At 38.4% G+C, this 18,827-nt stretch overlaps 1 protein-coding gene across 1 annotated transcript in view; it reads left to right on the plus strand.

Moving 5' to 3' along the window:
• Positions 1-1,161: 1,161 nt before the first annotated feature.
• LOC121943503 (glycerophosphodiester phosphodiesterase domain-containing protein 5-like) overlaps positions 1,162-18,827 on the plus strand; it is a 38,528-nt gene continuing 20,862 nt past the window's right edge. The window contains exon 1 of the mRNA XM_042487022.1: positions 1,162-1,170. Within this exon, the coding sequence (XP_042342956.1) occupies positions 1,162-1,170 (9 nt within the window). The remainder of the gene's footprint in view (positions 1,171-18,827) is intronic.

Raw genomic sequence — 18,827 nt, forward strand, 5'->3', positions numbered from 1 at the left:
AAGTCTGAAGTTCTTACTCCCAAAATTGCAGCATACTTCTCTGGCAAAAAAAGTAAGTAAACCTACAATGTGATCAATAATTTATTATAATCTGCTACACTCCTGACACATTATCAAAATCATGTATTTTAAAGTTAAAGGTGGCAGTCTTTATTTCAGATGAGGCGATCTGCCTCTGCTATAATATGAAGCACCAAAGTCATACTGCATAAAATCACTAAAACAGACCAACTATCATATTTACATGGTTCACATTTGCTTGGTCAGGCAGGCAGATTTTGAAAAGTCAATTTTTACCTTCCCCAATACAAATTATTTGATTAATTAGAGGTTATTAAATGACAACAAGCAGGCAAGATGCAGTTGACTTTACTTATAGCACTCCAGTGACGTTGCAGAAATTATTTTATTTTACCTTTATTTTAGCAGGACGTCCTATTGAGATCAAAAATCTATTTTTCAAGAGACCTGGTCAAGGTAGCAGCCTTGCAAAAAAACATATTTAAAATTCAACATTTAAAACACAATATACAAAAATATCCCAGTAAAAGAGAAGACAGTCGCCTCGCAAGAAAAACAACTAAATGCCTCCATCACCACACTCTTTATGATGGCCTTAAATTCATCAATGGATATAAAAGTTTCAAATTTTACCAATTTTAATTTTATCTTAATGTGCATTTGCCTAATCACCTCTCTCTTAAAACTTCAGGCAAACTGCACAATACATAGTTGGGGTTTCGCTCACGTCTTTTAACGCCAGCTAATGAACTCCTGTTTCAAGCATAATGGAAATGCTAACTTCAATTTTAGCTCACAAACTTCATTTTTACCTGCTGCCATTTTTTCACAACTGTCTGATCGGTACTGTGCAGGTGCAACTCTCGATAGAGATGAGAGAGAGAAGCCAAATGGTTCATCCCTTACCTACTGCAATCATCAGCTCTGTTTAATTTTTTTTTTTTTTTTTACCACTTGCCCAATTGGGCAAATAACTTGCTATCTACTGGCCTAACATGGGATTTTATTTGTACTGTGGCAATCTGGCAATCATTATTGTTAAGCCCTGTACATAGAAAAGCAAGACACATAATGCAGAGCCCCAGGAAGGTGTGAGCCAACAGCTGTAACCACTGAAGCACCGAGCACCATGGGAGCAACATGACGCAGGTAAGTCAGTGTTTGACACAGAGTCAGACAGGCAGCACTGCTCTGATCCCCGTGTGGGATGTCCTCTGGTACATCACACCGACAGGGAAACAGACAACAAACAGGAGAAACACTGGCATATGGGCCTCTTTCTGTATGCATCTCTGTACAAGAACTCAATAACCTGAGGTACAGACACACACACACACGCATACACACAAACACAGGCACACGCTCTGATGCACAAACAGTAAACAAAGAAACATGGTCGTCAAGATGACCTTGAAAACATCTCAAGTGCCTGTCAGGCTGCACTTCAACTGTAATGTGGAGGAATTGGATGAGTGTCGATATTCAGATCACAACAATGGACAGACTGCAAAACAATCACTAGTTTTTTTACAGGGTGCAACATAGCACCAAGGGACTGGGGGGGGTTAAAATGGAGGAGGCACTTCAAATAATCTTTTAAGCACTTGGGGGGGACTTAAAATTTTAAATACATCATTTGTCAAAGCCAGACACTACGTATAAAAACAGAAATTATTGCTGTATTTATGGTAGAGGGAGGGTCGTACATTTTCCCCCAGTCACTTATGGAGGCTCAAGGAAAACAGTCACCCTGTTCAGACCTCAACATGCGTCTAAGGTGATCTGATCAAAACTGCAGGGCTGCTGTATTCTGGATGATGCATATATAACATTGTGAGAACTGTTAGAAATCTCTGATTTTAAGCCTGTTCCAGTAAAAAGTCTGTTATGTTAACCTAACATGATAGATAAATTGATTGCTAGATTGATTGGTTGATTTACTGAGTGTAGGAGCCCATAATGATTAATTCCTGTTTTGCATTCGACCTAAATAGTCCCTGGTCTCAGCAGAGGAGAAAAGGCACACTTTGTTCACTGAATACTTTCTAAACAATCCGTCCTTTTGGAAAAGTAGAACAGGGTTTCTGGAAACTGGAGCAGTCGTGAGAAACAACCTGTCCTTGTTTTTCAGGATCAGTAGCAGAACATTTAGGGACTGTTTGTTGATGAGGGGCGGACTTTTTTTATTTGTTTTTTCTTGACCCTTCTCGGAGCTAAAGCCTGTAAAACCTAGTATTAGCATTTGTTTTGGTAATCCAAATACAAGTGGACAGATAAGACACATCGCCATTCATACCTGTGTCTATCATGCATCTCCAGCTGACCACTTGTGTTCAGATTTCATTACAGCCCTTTGCACAGGTATTACGTCAACAGTACATGGGTTTCCACTAACCCTCAAATTGCATAAATTGAAATAGTGATTATGAAATATGACTAATGGAAACACCTGCCTGCAAAATGTCACTCAAATTAACATGTACTGAACAGAAAGACTCAAAATGACCAAAAGAGGCCCAAAAAAGACCAAAAGGAAATGCAAATGAACTGTAAAGAGTCACAAAATAACTACAGAGGAGGGAAAAAAAATCACAGATTAACAAAAAATTACCCCAAAGAGACACATAACCACGAAAAAATGCATATGAACTACAAAGACTGTGCGCAGGAGGCCATTTTCTGCCCATGTGCACTGGCTATCAGTGGCTGCTAAAATCCAATATAAAAGGTACTTGCCTGTCGTGCTGGGAATCACTCAGATCCATCCTACATCCAGGACATGGTCAAATCGTACACCCCAGCCCATCTACTACACTCTGCTACAGCCAATCAGCTTGGTATTCCCCGCGAGAAAATGAACGACCCAGCTACATCTCAACAAAGTCATGACTGGTTGCTGTCCTGGATCCACAACAGTGGAACAAACTCCTCAATGACATCAGGACAGCAGAAACTCTACACAGAAACTCCCTCATAGAATAAAACTGTATGCTCTGCTTGTACAGGCGGGTTTATCCGATCTTAACAGCATCCCTACAGAGTCCTCTGTAAGTCTGATTACATGTGGTTCCAGTCAGGTTAAAGGTTACCTCAGGTAAAACACAGCACTGAGACTCCTGGTACATTACCTAATGCAGCTTACCAAACCTTTAGACTGCAGCAGTGAAGGAGAATTCATCAGGAAGTAGAGGAAGCTTTCAGCCTTTCACTGGACCTGATTTATCTCTACTTTGAGTCAGTCTGGAAAGAATTTCCATTAGTGTTTTTCTTTTTTTTGAGTTTTTGAAATTTGATCCTACGTGCCAGCTTATATTTTAACATTAGAAACCGATTTCTGGCTTCAGACAGGCCACTCAGCAGTTCATAAACTGCAATGCATCGACAGCAGGCTGATCAGACAGTATTTCAAGATTTAATCTAAAAAAAAAATCAAGGCTTCCTGGTTTTTCTTCTAAAGCAAACATCACCAAATGGCAGAATAAAATCCACACCAAAACTGACTGACAGCTCTATCTGGACCACTTATCAATTTCTGGTAAATTTATGACAATAAAGAATAATCTTCACAGAGCGCTGTTTTTTTCTGGTGTTTGAGGCTACAGACTGTGGGTGCAGCTAATCGAGTTGATAATAGTTTCACTCAATCAAGCCAAACAAATCAATTGTTTACTTTGCACAGACAGTTTGTTAGACAGAACAACAGCTTCAGAGAGTCCTGTGAGAGCTGACAGCATGGAGCAACTGCTACCAAGGAATGTAGAAAAAGATGCAAATAAAATAAAATAAAAAGTGGCTGCTCAAAGCTATGGTTACACTTTTTCTAAAAGAGACACATTCAACTTAATTTTATTCAGGAGATTCTGTCTTGTTATTTACTTAAAGTGTAGGCTAAAGTATAAGTTGATTGAGCTAGGACTCATTTCATTGTCATTAACATTATTGCTAAAATGATAAGTTTAATGAATATTGTTTCTTTTATGTGATAGACATAGACAAAGAAATTATATTGCGATTAATTTTGACAGATATTGTGACTGCAATAAGAATTACAATTTTAGTGGGAATGATAATTGTTACTCTACATTTTTATACAAATAAAATATACTAAAAATGATGTGATTTTGCTGGAGCCTGTACCAAACAAGCATGCTGCCTTGTGTCTGGAATATGATTTGTTGGCCAAGGCATTGCTGTGGCAGCACAATGCTTTATTTATAATAGTATGTTGTGACACATTTTACCTTTGTCAAAAAAACTGCAGCTACTGTGATTTTTGATAAGGGTAAAGGATATTGTCATATTGCAATTTTGTCAAATATAATATATTGATTCATTATGCAGCCCTTGTCTAAACACAGCGGTCGCCATAAATGCACCATCAAAACATCAGAGCTGTAGCTGTCTTACATCTTCATCTCTGGGTGATGTGGGGCACTGAGGCAGGTGGGTAGAGAACAGGTTAGCAATCTGTCATGTTTCACTTGGCTGCTCAGCTCCATTACATCTGACAGGATTACCGACTGCCTTGTGTCCCCGCCAAGAATTAAATTATAACTCAACAGGGCTGAGTACAGCTGAAAATATATCACCTCTTTACATGGACTGTTCTCCTACAGCAACCAGGGAGCTGAGAGGCCAATGGAGAGCCACAATATTTCAACACCGACATGTCCTTCTTCTTATGAAACCAGGGAAAGAAACCTCACAGCTTAGAAAACATAGAAAAAAGATGCACCAAACAGCTTCAAATCTCATGTTTTCTTCTGTATTAAAAGTAATTTAGAGATTGTCATTGGTCACAGTTAGCGGGTAACTTGGCATGACAGTTCTTAGTTCAGATACACCAAAAAGGTAATAAGCTAAAAAAATATGGGGCTGCACCTAATTCATATCCATGGCAATAATACAAGTCCACACCTTAAATGAGCGTGAAGCACTGAGGTCATAGTTAGTGATAGTGATGTGTTAGATCGCATTACATTGAGAGGTGATGCTATCAGTAAACTGGATATAATGTAGTCCAGTACAGAACTACCTTTAACTATGATGTTGATGCTAAACATATAATTGACTTCACACATTTTAATCATTATAGAAAGATGAAAATTTATGACAGAGCTGTTGTGTTTTATTGCAATAAATCGTACAGGTGTACTAACAAATCTGGCCACTGAAAGTATTAGGGCTGCCCCTTGAAAGTCTAAGATACAAATCAAATCAGTCGGAAAACGCTAAATCGACTGAAATTGTTCAAGTCAAGCAGTTATTTTTATTTCATTTAACTTTTGTCACTCAGTGAGATATTTTGGTCAGATTTAGCTACAGAGTGGTCGTTTCTTGCTTTCACGTTGCTCTCTGGTACAGGGAGCTGCAGACCCAGACCCATGGAGAAGCTTTTCCTGTTCGGGGTACAATTAGCTTCTGCCCTCTGATTAGAAGTGGCAACTCAACATGATCTTGTCCCGGGCTTTTGTTTGATATCTATTATCAGCAAAAAAATGCTGTTGCACTTTGCCATTAACATCCCGCTTAATCCTGATAAAACTCTAAACAATGACAAAAAAAAGGAGGGAACAGTCGAATATTCAGTTCTACTGTCGAAGCAGGTCTAAACTAAAGACTAAAGTCTAAAAACCTGTTTACATTTCAGTTCTCCTCCAGGTTTAACAAAGTTATTAAAAGTTTTATTTTTTCCCAAACACACACAAAAAAACTGATTATGCTTGAAAGCAGATAAGCTGTATGTGTGTGTGATGGAAAGAGCTTTGTGTCTATTTAATGTAATTGGTCCAAGTGGAATAAATTACAGTAACTGACAATGACAACGTGTCTTCAGTTATGTGTGTTCAAATGCCGACCCCTCTGTGTCTGTTTGTGAATAATATTATAAAAAACATCTATATCTACAGTGGTGTGCTTATCTCACTCCCGCTGCAGTCATCTCAGGACAAGAAGGAAAAACAACAACAAAAGGTAAATCGAACAAACAAGTTTAACTTGGCAGTGGTCTGACGGTAAACGTCTGATAAACACGCCACGCTTAATCAGCTAACTGGCACTTTTACAACTTCTGCTTGCAAACCAGCATTTCCTCCAACAGTGACAGTAGCAGCTTGTTACTGGTTTGAGTCCACAGAGAGTTTGTGGAGTGCCCTTGAAACCAGGCACTTAATCCCATCTGCTTCTGTAGAGCCGCACGACTGTGGTTTTAGGATGTGATTATGCACCAGATTAGATTAAACTTTAATGATCCCCTTGGGTATGAGTGGTAGACATATGAATGTGCAGCAGGTCAGTGCTGAGAAAACAATATGTGAATGTCTAAAACATTTTAAATATATTGTTTAAAACAGGGATCATCTTAATGGAACTATGGGGGTTAAATAAGGCAGATGCTATTTGCACTCGGGTGTATGAACATGAACGTGTCTATCCAGCTATTCTTCTATTCCACAGTGTGCATTCAGCAGCTTTATACATCCTAAAAACTGAAAATAAGTCATCTAAGTATAAAAATAACAAGCCAACATTAACTCACACACCAATCAAACTCTCCTGCTTGAAAGTGCTGTGCTTGATCCGTTCATCCACCATGTCTTATTGCCCTTATGTATTGTGTCGCTCCTTATCCTACGTCACCTGACTATCTGACAATATATGTGTGATTTTTCTCAAAAATGTGCCACTTCAATCTCCAATAAACAATAAACAATGTAGACAAACGCTAGCCCGATAAATATCTTGAAGGTTTTAAATCTCCTCAAAAGCATGTCATTAATGCTAGAACTGCAAAATTTTTACAAATTCCCTCTTTGATGTGACAATTTTGTATGAATGACTATTGGTACTGTGAAAAATTATTTACACAATTCCATTTTTTACTAATACTCATACATATTTATAATGACTAAATGGGTAAAGGCAAGTATTAAAACAAGTAGAACTGTCTGATAAAGTTAAGGAAAATGACTTTACTGTCATGCAACCTTTAATATCAGGGAAAAACACAATTTATTCCATATCACAATATATCAATATCCAATATCTAAGACGATATAACCTAATATCTCACTAAAGATCCTTATTTTGCCCAGCCATATCCCTATCTGTGACCTCACTGCCCTGATCCTAACCACTTGCGACCTTGATGTGTCGACGTGATGAGTACCAACCAAGGAGGTTAAAATAGGTGAAATCACTGCATCATATTTCATCATATCATTTGGGTACAACACATGCACAGTGAAATCTGATCTGCACTTTCCCAAGACTCAGCTGGTGGATTATCATAGAACATGAAAAAGATTAATTCGTTTCACTGAGGCGTGCACAGTCCAAAATTTATTTAGATAAAACATGGGTGAGAATTACAACTGTGCAATTACTGAAAAGATCCTTAACAAAAGATCAAAAACAAAAGCTTTTTATATGAAAATTTTCTATTTTATATCGACCACCATCAATTTGACTGTATTTCAAAAAGTTTTTACAGGCCGGGTGCACCCACAGAGCACCTGAGTGGCCATAATTCCTTTATGTTACAACTGACAGTGCTGAAAATACATGTGTTACACTGCACATGTGTCACACCCCTCAGCTCCCATAGGGTCAAAGAGCGTGTCCCAGCCTCCTTTGAATAGCCTTATTACTAACCAATTACAGCATGCAATGGGATCAATAAGAATGGGCTGTAGGGATGTATGTAAATAGCCAAATAGCTGCAATTAGTAATTCTAGAGAAATTATTCTCACCAAAATGCAAATTGACACTCTGGATAAATAAATGCAAGCCAGCTCATCAGTTTTATTGTATTTCATGTGAAATGACTCTGGAAGTAAATAACCCAATGAGATACCCAGCAGCACATGCTAGAGCTGAATGTGATTGGTCCCAGACTGCCTGGGTAAAGCAAGGAGACGGCCGGCGGTGACGAAAAAAAGCAATCACAGAGCTGAATACACAAAGCTGGAGGCTGCCTGTACACTGCAACTGTGTCTCAGTGTGTGTGTGTGTGTGTGTGTGTGTGTGTGTGTTCAGTGTGAGAGATGATGCAGCAAAACATAGCATTTGAGGAGAAAAAATATTGCGACTGATTGTGCAGACAACATGAAGGCAAAACAGAGAAAGATATAGATTAATAGATATTAGACAGATGGAGATCAGGGGAGACAGTACGCATAAAACAATGCAGCCCTCTGTATTCAGACCAATCAGCTCTCTGCTGGTAACTCGCTGTCCAAACACATCACACCATAGATAACGCCACCAACACCACAGGCATGTGCTCATGTGAACATTTTATTGTAAAGTCATTCTTTGTGTACAAAATGGTGATAATTACTTTTAAAACAATGATGCAAACTCAATTTTAAACTAAAAAGCACTAACAGAATATCTCAACCAAATCTGTACAACAAACTTAACCTCTTATTATAAGATTTATGTCCATTAAAGTGGACATGTAGCAAGACAATACTTCCTCAACAACAACCACCACATACTATTCAAGACAATTTTCTGTTATGACAGACAATAAAGATTTTCTGATTCTGATTCTGATACTTTTATCCAATAGTAAAGTTACCATGATATTGCACACAGTCTTTTCCCTCTGTTTTTCTGTTTATGCAGCACCCTTTTCAAAAGTATTTGTGTCTCTCTACTGTATAGACCATCTTTACAGCAGTGAAATAAAAGTAGTAAAACCATGGTGTAGAAATATTCTGTCACAAGTAAAAGTCCTGCACTCAAAACTTTTTAAGTACCAAAAGGAAATGTACTCAATATGCAAAGTGGCCCATCTCAGGGAAATATATATTACATTACTGGATTATAAGTACTGATGCATTGTGATTGTAATGCTGCAGCTGGTAATTATTTTCTGTACTTCTGAGTAGCTTGTGAAATTCCCCCTGAGATCAATTAAGCTTTAAATTGACTTATTATTATGTATCATAATGTTTTCCTTCATTCTATACTGTACTCATTAATCTAAATCCCTAACCCTAACCCTAACCCATAATTAGTAACTTGTTTATCAAATAAAAAGAAGTAGAAAGTTGCAGAAAATAAAAAATACAGAAGTTAAAGAAAAGTTCCTCAAATTGTACTTAATTTCCACCACTGATCTCAACACACTGTACACCTAAACAGCATTACTGACAACCTGCAATGCACTAATTTGGTTTAGCATCTACTTTCTCTCTGTAAAAGCAACATTTGCCTTTGAAATCCAACTAAAAATCACAACTTCCAACAAATATATACCATATTTTTTTCTTTTCACAGTCCAGTCAGGATCATTCAATAATGAACAGCTTGTCTCTTCTGGCATCTCTTTTTCTCTATCTGAGCACAAACCAGACAGCACACTCACACACTATGAACAAGCACCGATTGTTAATGAGTCATGGCAGATTAATGATAAGCACACAAACATATTGATTTATTCATGAAACTGCTCATTACATGTTGTCATCATCACAGTGTCTGAACAGACTTGGTGAGAAGGAAATAACCCATATCAGAAGATGATTTAATTGCTTTTTACTGCTAGACTGGGATTTCTGTCGGCCAGTGGGAATACTCATTCACAGTAATAAAACCAACTTAATTAACTTGTACAGGAAGTTAAAATATGACTCGGAAAGCACCTTTTACAAACAATTAACAGGCGAATTCTGATTCTGAGAGCTTTCAATTTCAACTAAACTGCAACAAAATCTTCTTCGACTTTGCATTGTTTTGTGCTAATTTTCCAGTGAGAAAAACAATCATAAAAAACACATACACTCCTACTAAACCTTTGTAGACGTGTCATGTAGCGAAAGGTCAGAGTTGGCTGATCGATTTGATTCCTTAGACAAGTCAGAAGTTTGTGGTGCCATCAGGCGACACAATCAATTCAAGCTGCTGAGTGGCAAACGTGAGGGTCAGAAGCCCACCTGAGGCTGATTGCTCTTGTCTCACCTATGATGACATTATGGTTATTGCAATATTTCCAAAAGCAACAAACATCCAAGCTAGACATTATAAATGTATCTTTCTAGAAGCTTTTCACTTTTAAGGAGTAAACAAAGAAGAGAAAGAGCATCAGCGCTAACACAGACAGTTTGTCATACAGGGATTCGCAATCATTGTGCATGTAGTCTAAAGACTCTGCTGCGGCCTCTTGCCGTCAGCTATAAAACCAAAAATGCGTAACTGTTTAGCCAAACAACAACATGGAAACAGTGCTGGTTGTTGCTCCAGAAATATTTTTACTTTAAAAGCAACAAAGCTGAGGGGCTATTTACACGGGAATGGTTCCTGTATGAAATGTTCACACGACAACTGTGTTTTCGGGGCCTGAAAACGCAGACCTCTTAATGCAGGTTCCAAAGTATCATTTTTTTAAAATAGCACCCCATCTGTTGCCATATAAACTGGCAATGCTTGGATCCCTGTGAGAATGGTGACATCACAGCTGCACTTTGCACATGTGCATTACGTTTCAGACTATCTACTACTACTTTATAATCCAGCAACACTCAAAGTAACAATCCCACTTCATCGTCCGTTCAGACAAAGCTGTTGATTCTCGTGCGTGCATTCGCCAGCGCCTTCTTGTTTGTTTGTACTCATCGCTTTGTTGAATAACGCCTTTATGCGCAGGCGCATGGTGTTCTTCTATGGTGTTTCATTATAAAGCTACACTGCCAACTGCTGGCATCCATACTACAACGTTTTCAGTTGTTCTTACAGATCCATGTACATTAGTATCGTTTTCACAGTGTTATCATATGCACATGGATTTCTTTAAAAATGCAAAGGACAAACTTTTCTGTTTTTAGTGGGGCTGTTCTCAACTAAACGTGGCCTGAGTTTCAACTAGAATTACCTCCTTGCAGTTCTATGCCTCCACCAACCAGTCAATTCTAGGTTTACATCCATGCCTGTCCAGACTCATATGTAGCCATGACAGCCAACAATGCTTCAGATATGGATGTTGCTGCAGAGAAGCTACATATTCTAAAACATAAATTCTTCACACACATCTTACCCACAGCAGTACAGGAGATCTATACAATCAGCACAGTTTCAGGTTAAGTACCCAAGATTAGTGTCCGTGAAGTTGACCTTTGGATATAAAATGTCATCACTTCAACATTTTATCCTCTTAAACATTTGTCTGACATTTTGTCATAATTAGCGTATGACTACTTCAGTTACAGCAGAAAATACGCTTTGTCTTTTTTGAGGTCACAATGACCTCTAACCACCAAATTCTGATAAGTTCATTTTTGAGACCATGTGGACAGTTTTTAAAAAAAAGCTTCCTCAAGGCATTGTTGCGATATCACATTAACGAGGGTGGGAAGGATAGATAACCCAAAAATGTAATCCCTCCAGCCACTGCTCTCAACATAAAAACTGATCCAGCACATATTAGATTTCTTTTATTTAACAAAAGAGCAGATTTTCCGTCAGTCTAGCAAAGACTCAGTTAAACACTGAACATTTAAATCATCAGTCAAGGAGCTCACAATTCAAACCTGATGCTGTCAGTCCAAACATCTGCCTTTTTTCCTCCACTGCATCACTGCATACACATTTTTCATTCAGGAGCAACTCTTGTCGCCTTCCTCTGGGAAAACCATGAAGGTGAGAGACTTTAAGAGCAATGTCAGAGATGACTCATGTTGCGTGGTTTGAGAAAAATATGTGATGCAAAAATGTTGTGCAACTTTTTTTTACTGATATTCTCTTTCAAGTAATTTAAAAAATCCCTGAGTGCCATATCATAGTCATTTTGGCATGTGTTTATTGCACAAGTTGACATTGCAATGAAGACAACAACATGACATACTGCGCAGCCCCAATGGTTAATTTCTGAGGATACAAGGACAATTTAAAAAAACAGCGTTACAGCTTCTGTTTTCAATTGTGAGTGTTTCCAGATTACTGATTGTGTCTTTAAGAGGACAAAACGTCAAGATCTCTGCATACAACTGGCTGCTAGGCTGTGACCTTAAATGACGGAGCAGCACTGATGTCACACAGAAACACAGGGATGCTTGGCAGAAAGTGAACACTAGTCTCTGTGACGAGATGTAAAGAGCTTTAGTGTCAGTCAGGAGGCTGCAGAGCGCCAGAGGAGCTGTTGCATCATGCACACCTGCACATCTGTGCGAGAGTTAACATGACGTCTGCTCCAGGTGTATGTGTGTGTGTGTGAGTGTTTGTGTTGGAAAAGCAGTATATTCATATCATATTGATGTTGTTCCACTCATGTTTGTTCCATGGTGAGTGGTATATTGCTGCAGTTTGCCAAAATGTTGCCTTTTGCCAAAATGTTAAAATAGTCATGTACAACTAGCAGAGTCAATATCGGCCTTGAATGAGTTTGACTATTAACTCTAGCTATATGCCAAAGCCATAATGTCAAAATGTCAATTTTACATGCAAGAAGTAATACACGTCAATGGAACAGAAGCTATGTTATTTTATCACAGCAGCAGCATGTCAGTAAAAAGGCTGTGAAAGGTTATATTAAAGGTTGTTTCATACATTTTCATAATTGAATTTGTTCTCATTCAAAGACAGTGTTATGAAGGACTTAAGGATTTTATAACAATTCTTTTTTTTCATAATGAAGATTTCTTTGTTTTCCTTACACAAAACACTGTAACTGTAACAAATTGCTGCTGTAGGCTGTGTTACCAGAAGTTGGCCTAATGGAGTGACAGAATGCAGAATACTGAGATAAATATAATGGTAATATACAGGGTAAGGTAAATTACAGTAACAGTAGTAGTAAAATAGAGAATGCTGGCAACTACAGCTGCCAGGAGTTTACAGTAATTTTACCGGAAAATTTGTTTCAGTGAGGGAATAAATAACTGCAAAAACAAACACACACACACACACACAAAAAAAATTAGGATCGGCCCAGAATATCACAATCAGTGCATTCCTACTTGTCTGTTGTGTAATGAGGTATCAATTCAGTAAACATAGAGCCGAAGAAATGCCTAATGATGTCTGGTGGTGTATTATAAGTTGGTCAATGTGATTAAATTACTCTAAGACTGTGAGTAAAGAAACTGTCTTGGATAGATACACACACAAGCGTACAATATTACTTTGAGCATCTGTCCTGATGTCAAGCAGAGACTTCCTAGCAATTTTTTTAAATTTCTAGCAATTTTTCACTTGATATCCACTCCCCATGGTGATAAGAACAAGAACATAAAGCGTCTTCCACATCTATTATTTCTTTCACAGCTGTAGGTCTATGGACTGACCTTGGCTCTGTGATAGATGCATAAATATCTCTGATGTCCTGCCACGTGACTCAGACCACTAACTATCCTCATTGAGTAACAGCAGAAATTCTGTCAGTGTGTAGTCGTGTATTGATTTGTACAGATCTACCGGATAACAATAAGGCAGCCGGTCAGAAACATGATTCCCAGTTGAGGCAAACAGAAGCAATCAATCACAACAATGTCACTAAATCAACCATCTGCAGAAGAAACGCAGTTTGAGCCCAACACTGACAGAATAATTAACACTATGGGACAACATTAGACATCACTGTAGCCTCTGTCACTTATGAGAAGAAGAGAAAAAATGATCTCAATAAGCAGCTGATAGTCATTACAAAACAGAGAAATAAATACGTTTTGCAATGGCAATCCTGATAAAACAGTAATTATCCTTCATTTTAATGGTCCAGTGTGTAAGGTTTAGGGGGATTTAGTTAATCAGTGTTTCTCGCACCCTGTTTGGCTCATTGCTGATGGGCTGCTGGTAATGCTCACCTTTTTTCTCTGATAACTTCAAATCCAGATGCAGAATCCCCATTCAGGGGTTTTTAACCAGGAGCCGAACTATCCACAAAAGTCTCTTCCTCTGCAAAACAAATGAACCCAGTAAACAAAACATGTAAAAACACTGAATAAAAGGGTTTCAGGAAAATGACTGTGAATCATGTTAGATTTTGTAGAAAAGGATCTGCTCCCTGTGCAGATTTAAATGGTTCATTCTTAGGTAACAAAAACACTATCCATATTCTCAGGTGATAACACACTTAAGAAAAAATAGGCTACTTCTTGTATTATATTCCATTTCTGCCAATATGTCCCCATAAATCCCACACACTGGACCTTTAAAAACTGATCAATTGTACACAGTGCACTATTTTGTCATATTTTATTGTCATTTTTCTAATTTGTTTTTGTTTGACTATTGCAGTAATCTGCTTGTGTTTATCCCTTCTCTTTATGCGTCAAAACACCAAGGCAAGTTCATTGCATGTGAGAACTAAACCTGAATCTAATCTTACACGTCAATTCAAATAACGAACAAAGAACAATTAAAACTCATTAGTCACTGTGAAACGTTAAACAATTTGTGCTTTGACTCTGCGATTTGAAACTAAACACTTCTCAGTAGTTTGCGCAAAAAACGTTAACTGACAGCAACTTAAATCACGATAAAACATAAAAACCAGTATGAAGTCGCAGCTCTAAAGAGACTTTGACAACAGCTGACAATATTTCCGTGAAAAATGCTAAATGTGACAAGACAGAAAAGACAGAATGTTAAACAGATGCGCCAGAGGGAGGAGGATAACAAATCCTGTTTTGTCCCTAATCAGTGCGTTATCGTTCAACTGGCTTTAACCTCAAGTGGCGACGCGATACGGAGACGCTGTCTGTGTCAAAAGTGACTGAATTTCACATTAAAGCGAAGAGTCTGCTCATCGCAAACTGATATTTACAATGTAAAGGTCGCTTAAACACAAGTAACAATCATCTTGTACAAAATAAATTGACATTTACTTACCTTAAGGACGTTTGTTAGCAGCTCGGCTGTCCGTTTCTCGGTCTCTGTCTTTTTATCCGTCTTTCTTTCTTCTTTATTATTATTTTTATTTTTTTTAATTAACGTTAAGCTTGAAAAATACGCTCTGAGGCACGAGCCGTGTGTGCTGCAGTACTGTCTCGCGCAGCAGTGTAGCCCCGCTCGAGCACCGTGTCTTGCTGCCTGTGTGACTGAAGACACGGGGATGCACGGTACCAGCACGCGCTCACCGGCTGGCTGAGGGGAGGAGAACTGCAGGCACGAGGCGTCCGCGAGGGGCTCCAACCCACCTGTTGCTTACGTCACGACAGCACGCCCTAAAGTCTACCTCCCTTTTGTCCAATCAAATCAACATACACATATTAAGCAAACTTGGTCTAATTGGTGAATTGGTTTTTTTGTTAGTTTGCTTTTGTAGGTTGTCTCAGTTTATGTCAGTGATATTAATCTACGGTCCGCGGGCCAAATCTAGGCCCCGATAGGGTGCCAGCCAACCATTTTTTAATTCACGAAAAAAATGAAAAAACAAGTGATTTACAAAGGGAATTGTTTTTGTGGGTGCCAAAGTGCATAAAGAGCATCAAAATAGAGCTTGTTTATTAAAAAAAAGTGCCAGTAGAGGACCCCCGCACCCTCTGAGAGAGGTCCTAACTAAACCCCTGATGTCCTAACATCCTTGAAACGCCCTAAAATCCGAGAAATGTCCTAAAATCCCAGAAATGTATTAAAATCCTAAAAATGTCCTACAACATGCAAAATATGCTTAAATCATGGAAACATCCTAAAATCCTAGTAATTTCCCTAAAATCCAAGAAATGTCCTAAAATCCTAGAAACATCCTGAAATTCTAGAAACGTTTCTAAAAATGTCGTAGTATCCTGTAAATGTTCTAAAATCCCTAAAAACGTCCTGAAATCAGAGAATTATCCTAAAATCCTAGAAACATATATGGAGCTCCACGGATAGGCCCCTTGCCTCCTGTCATCTTGCTAAATGTGTCCCCATGCATAACAAGTTGACTATCCGTGGTTTATGTAATGGTGTTTGTGCTGATTTTCCCGAAAAATCTCTCTCTAAACAAATCTGTCATATACCTGTTACAAATTTTATTGTAGACAAATGTGATATGAAATATGATAGCATGTCAAAATCTTACAAACATTCATTTTTGAGAAGCTGGTGTTGTATGCTTTACACACAAATCTTCACTTGAAGTTCCATTTGTTTGCTTTTTGATGCACTGCATGACACTAATTTTTTCTATTAAAATTGCTGAATGCAATACACAGCTGAAAAAACTACTTTCTCTTAATATCTATATATTCTTATACAGGACGTTTTAATAACCTACTGATTTTCTGTTCTGTTTGAATGTACTGTGTTCAAGATTTAATATTGTTTTTCAAATTACTTTGTTGCATGTAAACGTAGTTGCTGCTTACACATTCAGTCAATCTGTAATTTCTTGCCAGCCTTTCTCAGTGGTTTTTGATTGTGTTTTGTGGACCAGAGGCCATGAACCGCTCTCTCTATACCTCTGCTGTTTGCCAATACTGTATTGATTTGGTCCATGTTTTACCCCTCAGGCTGCTTAAGAAAAGAGTGCACACGCTCCAAATGACTTGTTTGGTTTGTTCAAGTCAGGTGTCGGACTTTAATCTCCACTTTTCTTAGCACACTCTTCAGAACAGGCCTCAGGATGTAACCACAGACAGAACAACAAAGTTGTGCGTAATTAATGGACAAACATCATTAGAGGAGCCTGTCAGTGAATGCTGGTGAGTCTGAGCATCTCTGTTTCATGTTAGTGGAGTTGCTGTGGCGGTAAATCCATTAAAGCAGGCCAAATCCCTGCTGACAACAGAGCAGAAGACATTTCCAAACACGAGGAAATGTCAGGCTACAGTTGTTATTATATAACCACAGCCTGGCCTGATCTAAATTTAAATCACAAATTCAACTTATTTGTAAGTTAAGTTTGAGGGGTCACACACCTCTAAATAAACATGAACACTGTGCAGCGTGCAGACGTTACCTCTGCTGCGGAGATAAAAGTTATTTCTGGAAGAAATGTCCTCAACTTGTTAGTGGAAGGAGCGACTTAAAAACAAAGCTGAGTAATGAGCTATTTAAATAATGTAAAACTAGAGTGCTGTGCATGAAACAGCATATCTACACATAGGGCACAAATTTATACAAATGTGCAATTTAATGCATTATACAATTTAAATGTTTTTTATATGTTGTTTTTTTTATATAGCACGGTCATATTTAAATAGTTTGGGCCATCATTTCTTCTGGCAATTGTTTTAACCTGGCTCAAAAAAGACACACCATGACAAACAAGATATTTTTTTAATTGAATTAAACCAAATTAAAGTGCCAAATAAAGATTTACGTTGGGATGTAGAAATCAGTCATGTCAGTGGTGTAACCTATAGCATAAACTAAAACAACCGACCCAAAACATGGTGTGCCTGGGGAGAGGAGCAGACAGAGTGATCAGACTGCAGCCAGAGCTAAAATGAGCTGGGAACAGATACAGATCAATGCAGAGGAAAGAAAAATCAAAATAAGATCTCCTCTTTGTCCAGCCTATTTCTTCTAGACTGAACTGAGCTAAATTTAACATAAATATGAGATTTTGACCATTTTCTCATAGGCTAATTCTGAAATTTAGCATCTGAGAGACAATCTTCCTCTTGTCTCAGCCCGATCCTAATTTTAAATTATCTGCTCTTGAGATAAAAGTGAGATTTTTAAAAACAAAACAAAAAACCCTTTATTTGCTTAGAACTAAACTTATGTCACCATAACCAAGAGGAAATCTGACCAATAAAATGAAAATAAACTAAATTTACTGTACACACTTTACACTTAACCTCCGACTCTTTGTGCTGTCTTCATCAAATCATTTATTAAACTGTAAAAACATACATATTTGAAATGCTCATCTTTGGGGGGCACCCTCTAGCTCACTGGGTAGAGCATGCACCCCACATGCTGCAGGCTTCTGCAGCAGCCCAGGTTCAAGTCCAACTTGTGGCCCTTTGCTGCGTGTTGTACCCCCCTCTCTATCCTACCTTTCCTGCCTCTCTCAAGCTGTCCTACAAATAAAGGATGAAATTGTGGGGATTTGCCTTCCTTTGGAGGACAAAATTTTGCAGTGGAGACTTGGGTCAGGGTTAGGGATTAATGCTAATTTCTACTCCCTTTACATAAAAAAATGGGTAAATTCATTTCACATATTATGACTGCCACTGCCCAGATACGTCCATGTGCCCTTAATGTTGACATAAAGATACAGCCAACATGGTGACGATGGAGGAGGTCATAATAATGGAACTTTTTAATGGAGGCAGTGTCGTAGACAGGGGTGGTTTGTGGGGCCATTAAAACCATCATGACATGTGCACGGAGAATTCTTTTTGCTATAATATTGATTTCATTTGAGCTTTGCTGGACTGGCTCTAAGATGTCCAGTGGCATTGCTCTGTTTCGTCTGCATCCTTAACCTTTCAGAAAACATACACAAATACAGATGAAATTCAGGCAGAGCTCAAACAGAAGGCTCCATCCTCGCCATGCATGTATATAATGTTGAGAATTAATGAGCCATTGAGGTAAGTCTCCAGGAAATTAAGTCAATGTAATGTCCTCCAAAGTGATGGAAACACGTGTGTGTGTGTGTGTGCGTAGCAGGAGTCCTCTGCAGTGCTCTTCCTCTGCAGTGGAGGCTGTTATGTAACAGCCAGCAATAAAAAAAGAGAGTGAGAGGGTGGCGGTGGGGGTACTCCACTGCAACACCAAGGGACATTAATCAACACACACACACACACATGCGCGCGTGCACACACACAAAAGGGAAAACATGGCAATCAATCACTACCTACTGTTGAGTCTCTCACCTTTGCTGTCTTTTTCTCTCTCTTTCTCCCAACTCTGTCCTCATTGT

Source organism: Plectropomus leopardus, chromosome 5, assembly GCF_008729295.1.
Source record: "Plectropomus leopardus isolate mb chromosome 5, YSFRI_Pleo_2.0, whole genome shotgun sequence".
Taxonomy (NCBI): Eukaryota; Metazoa; Chordata; class Actinopteri; order Perciformes; family Serranidae; genus Plectropomus; species Plectropomus leopardus.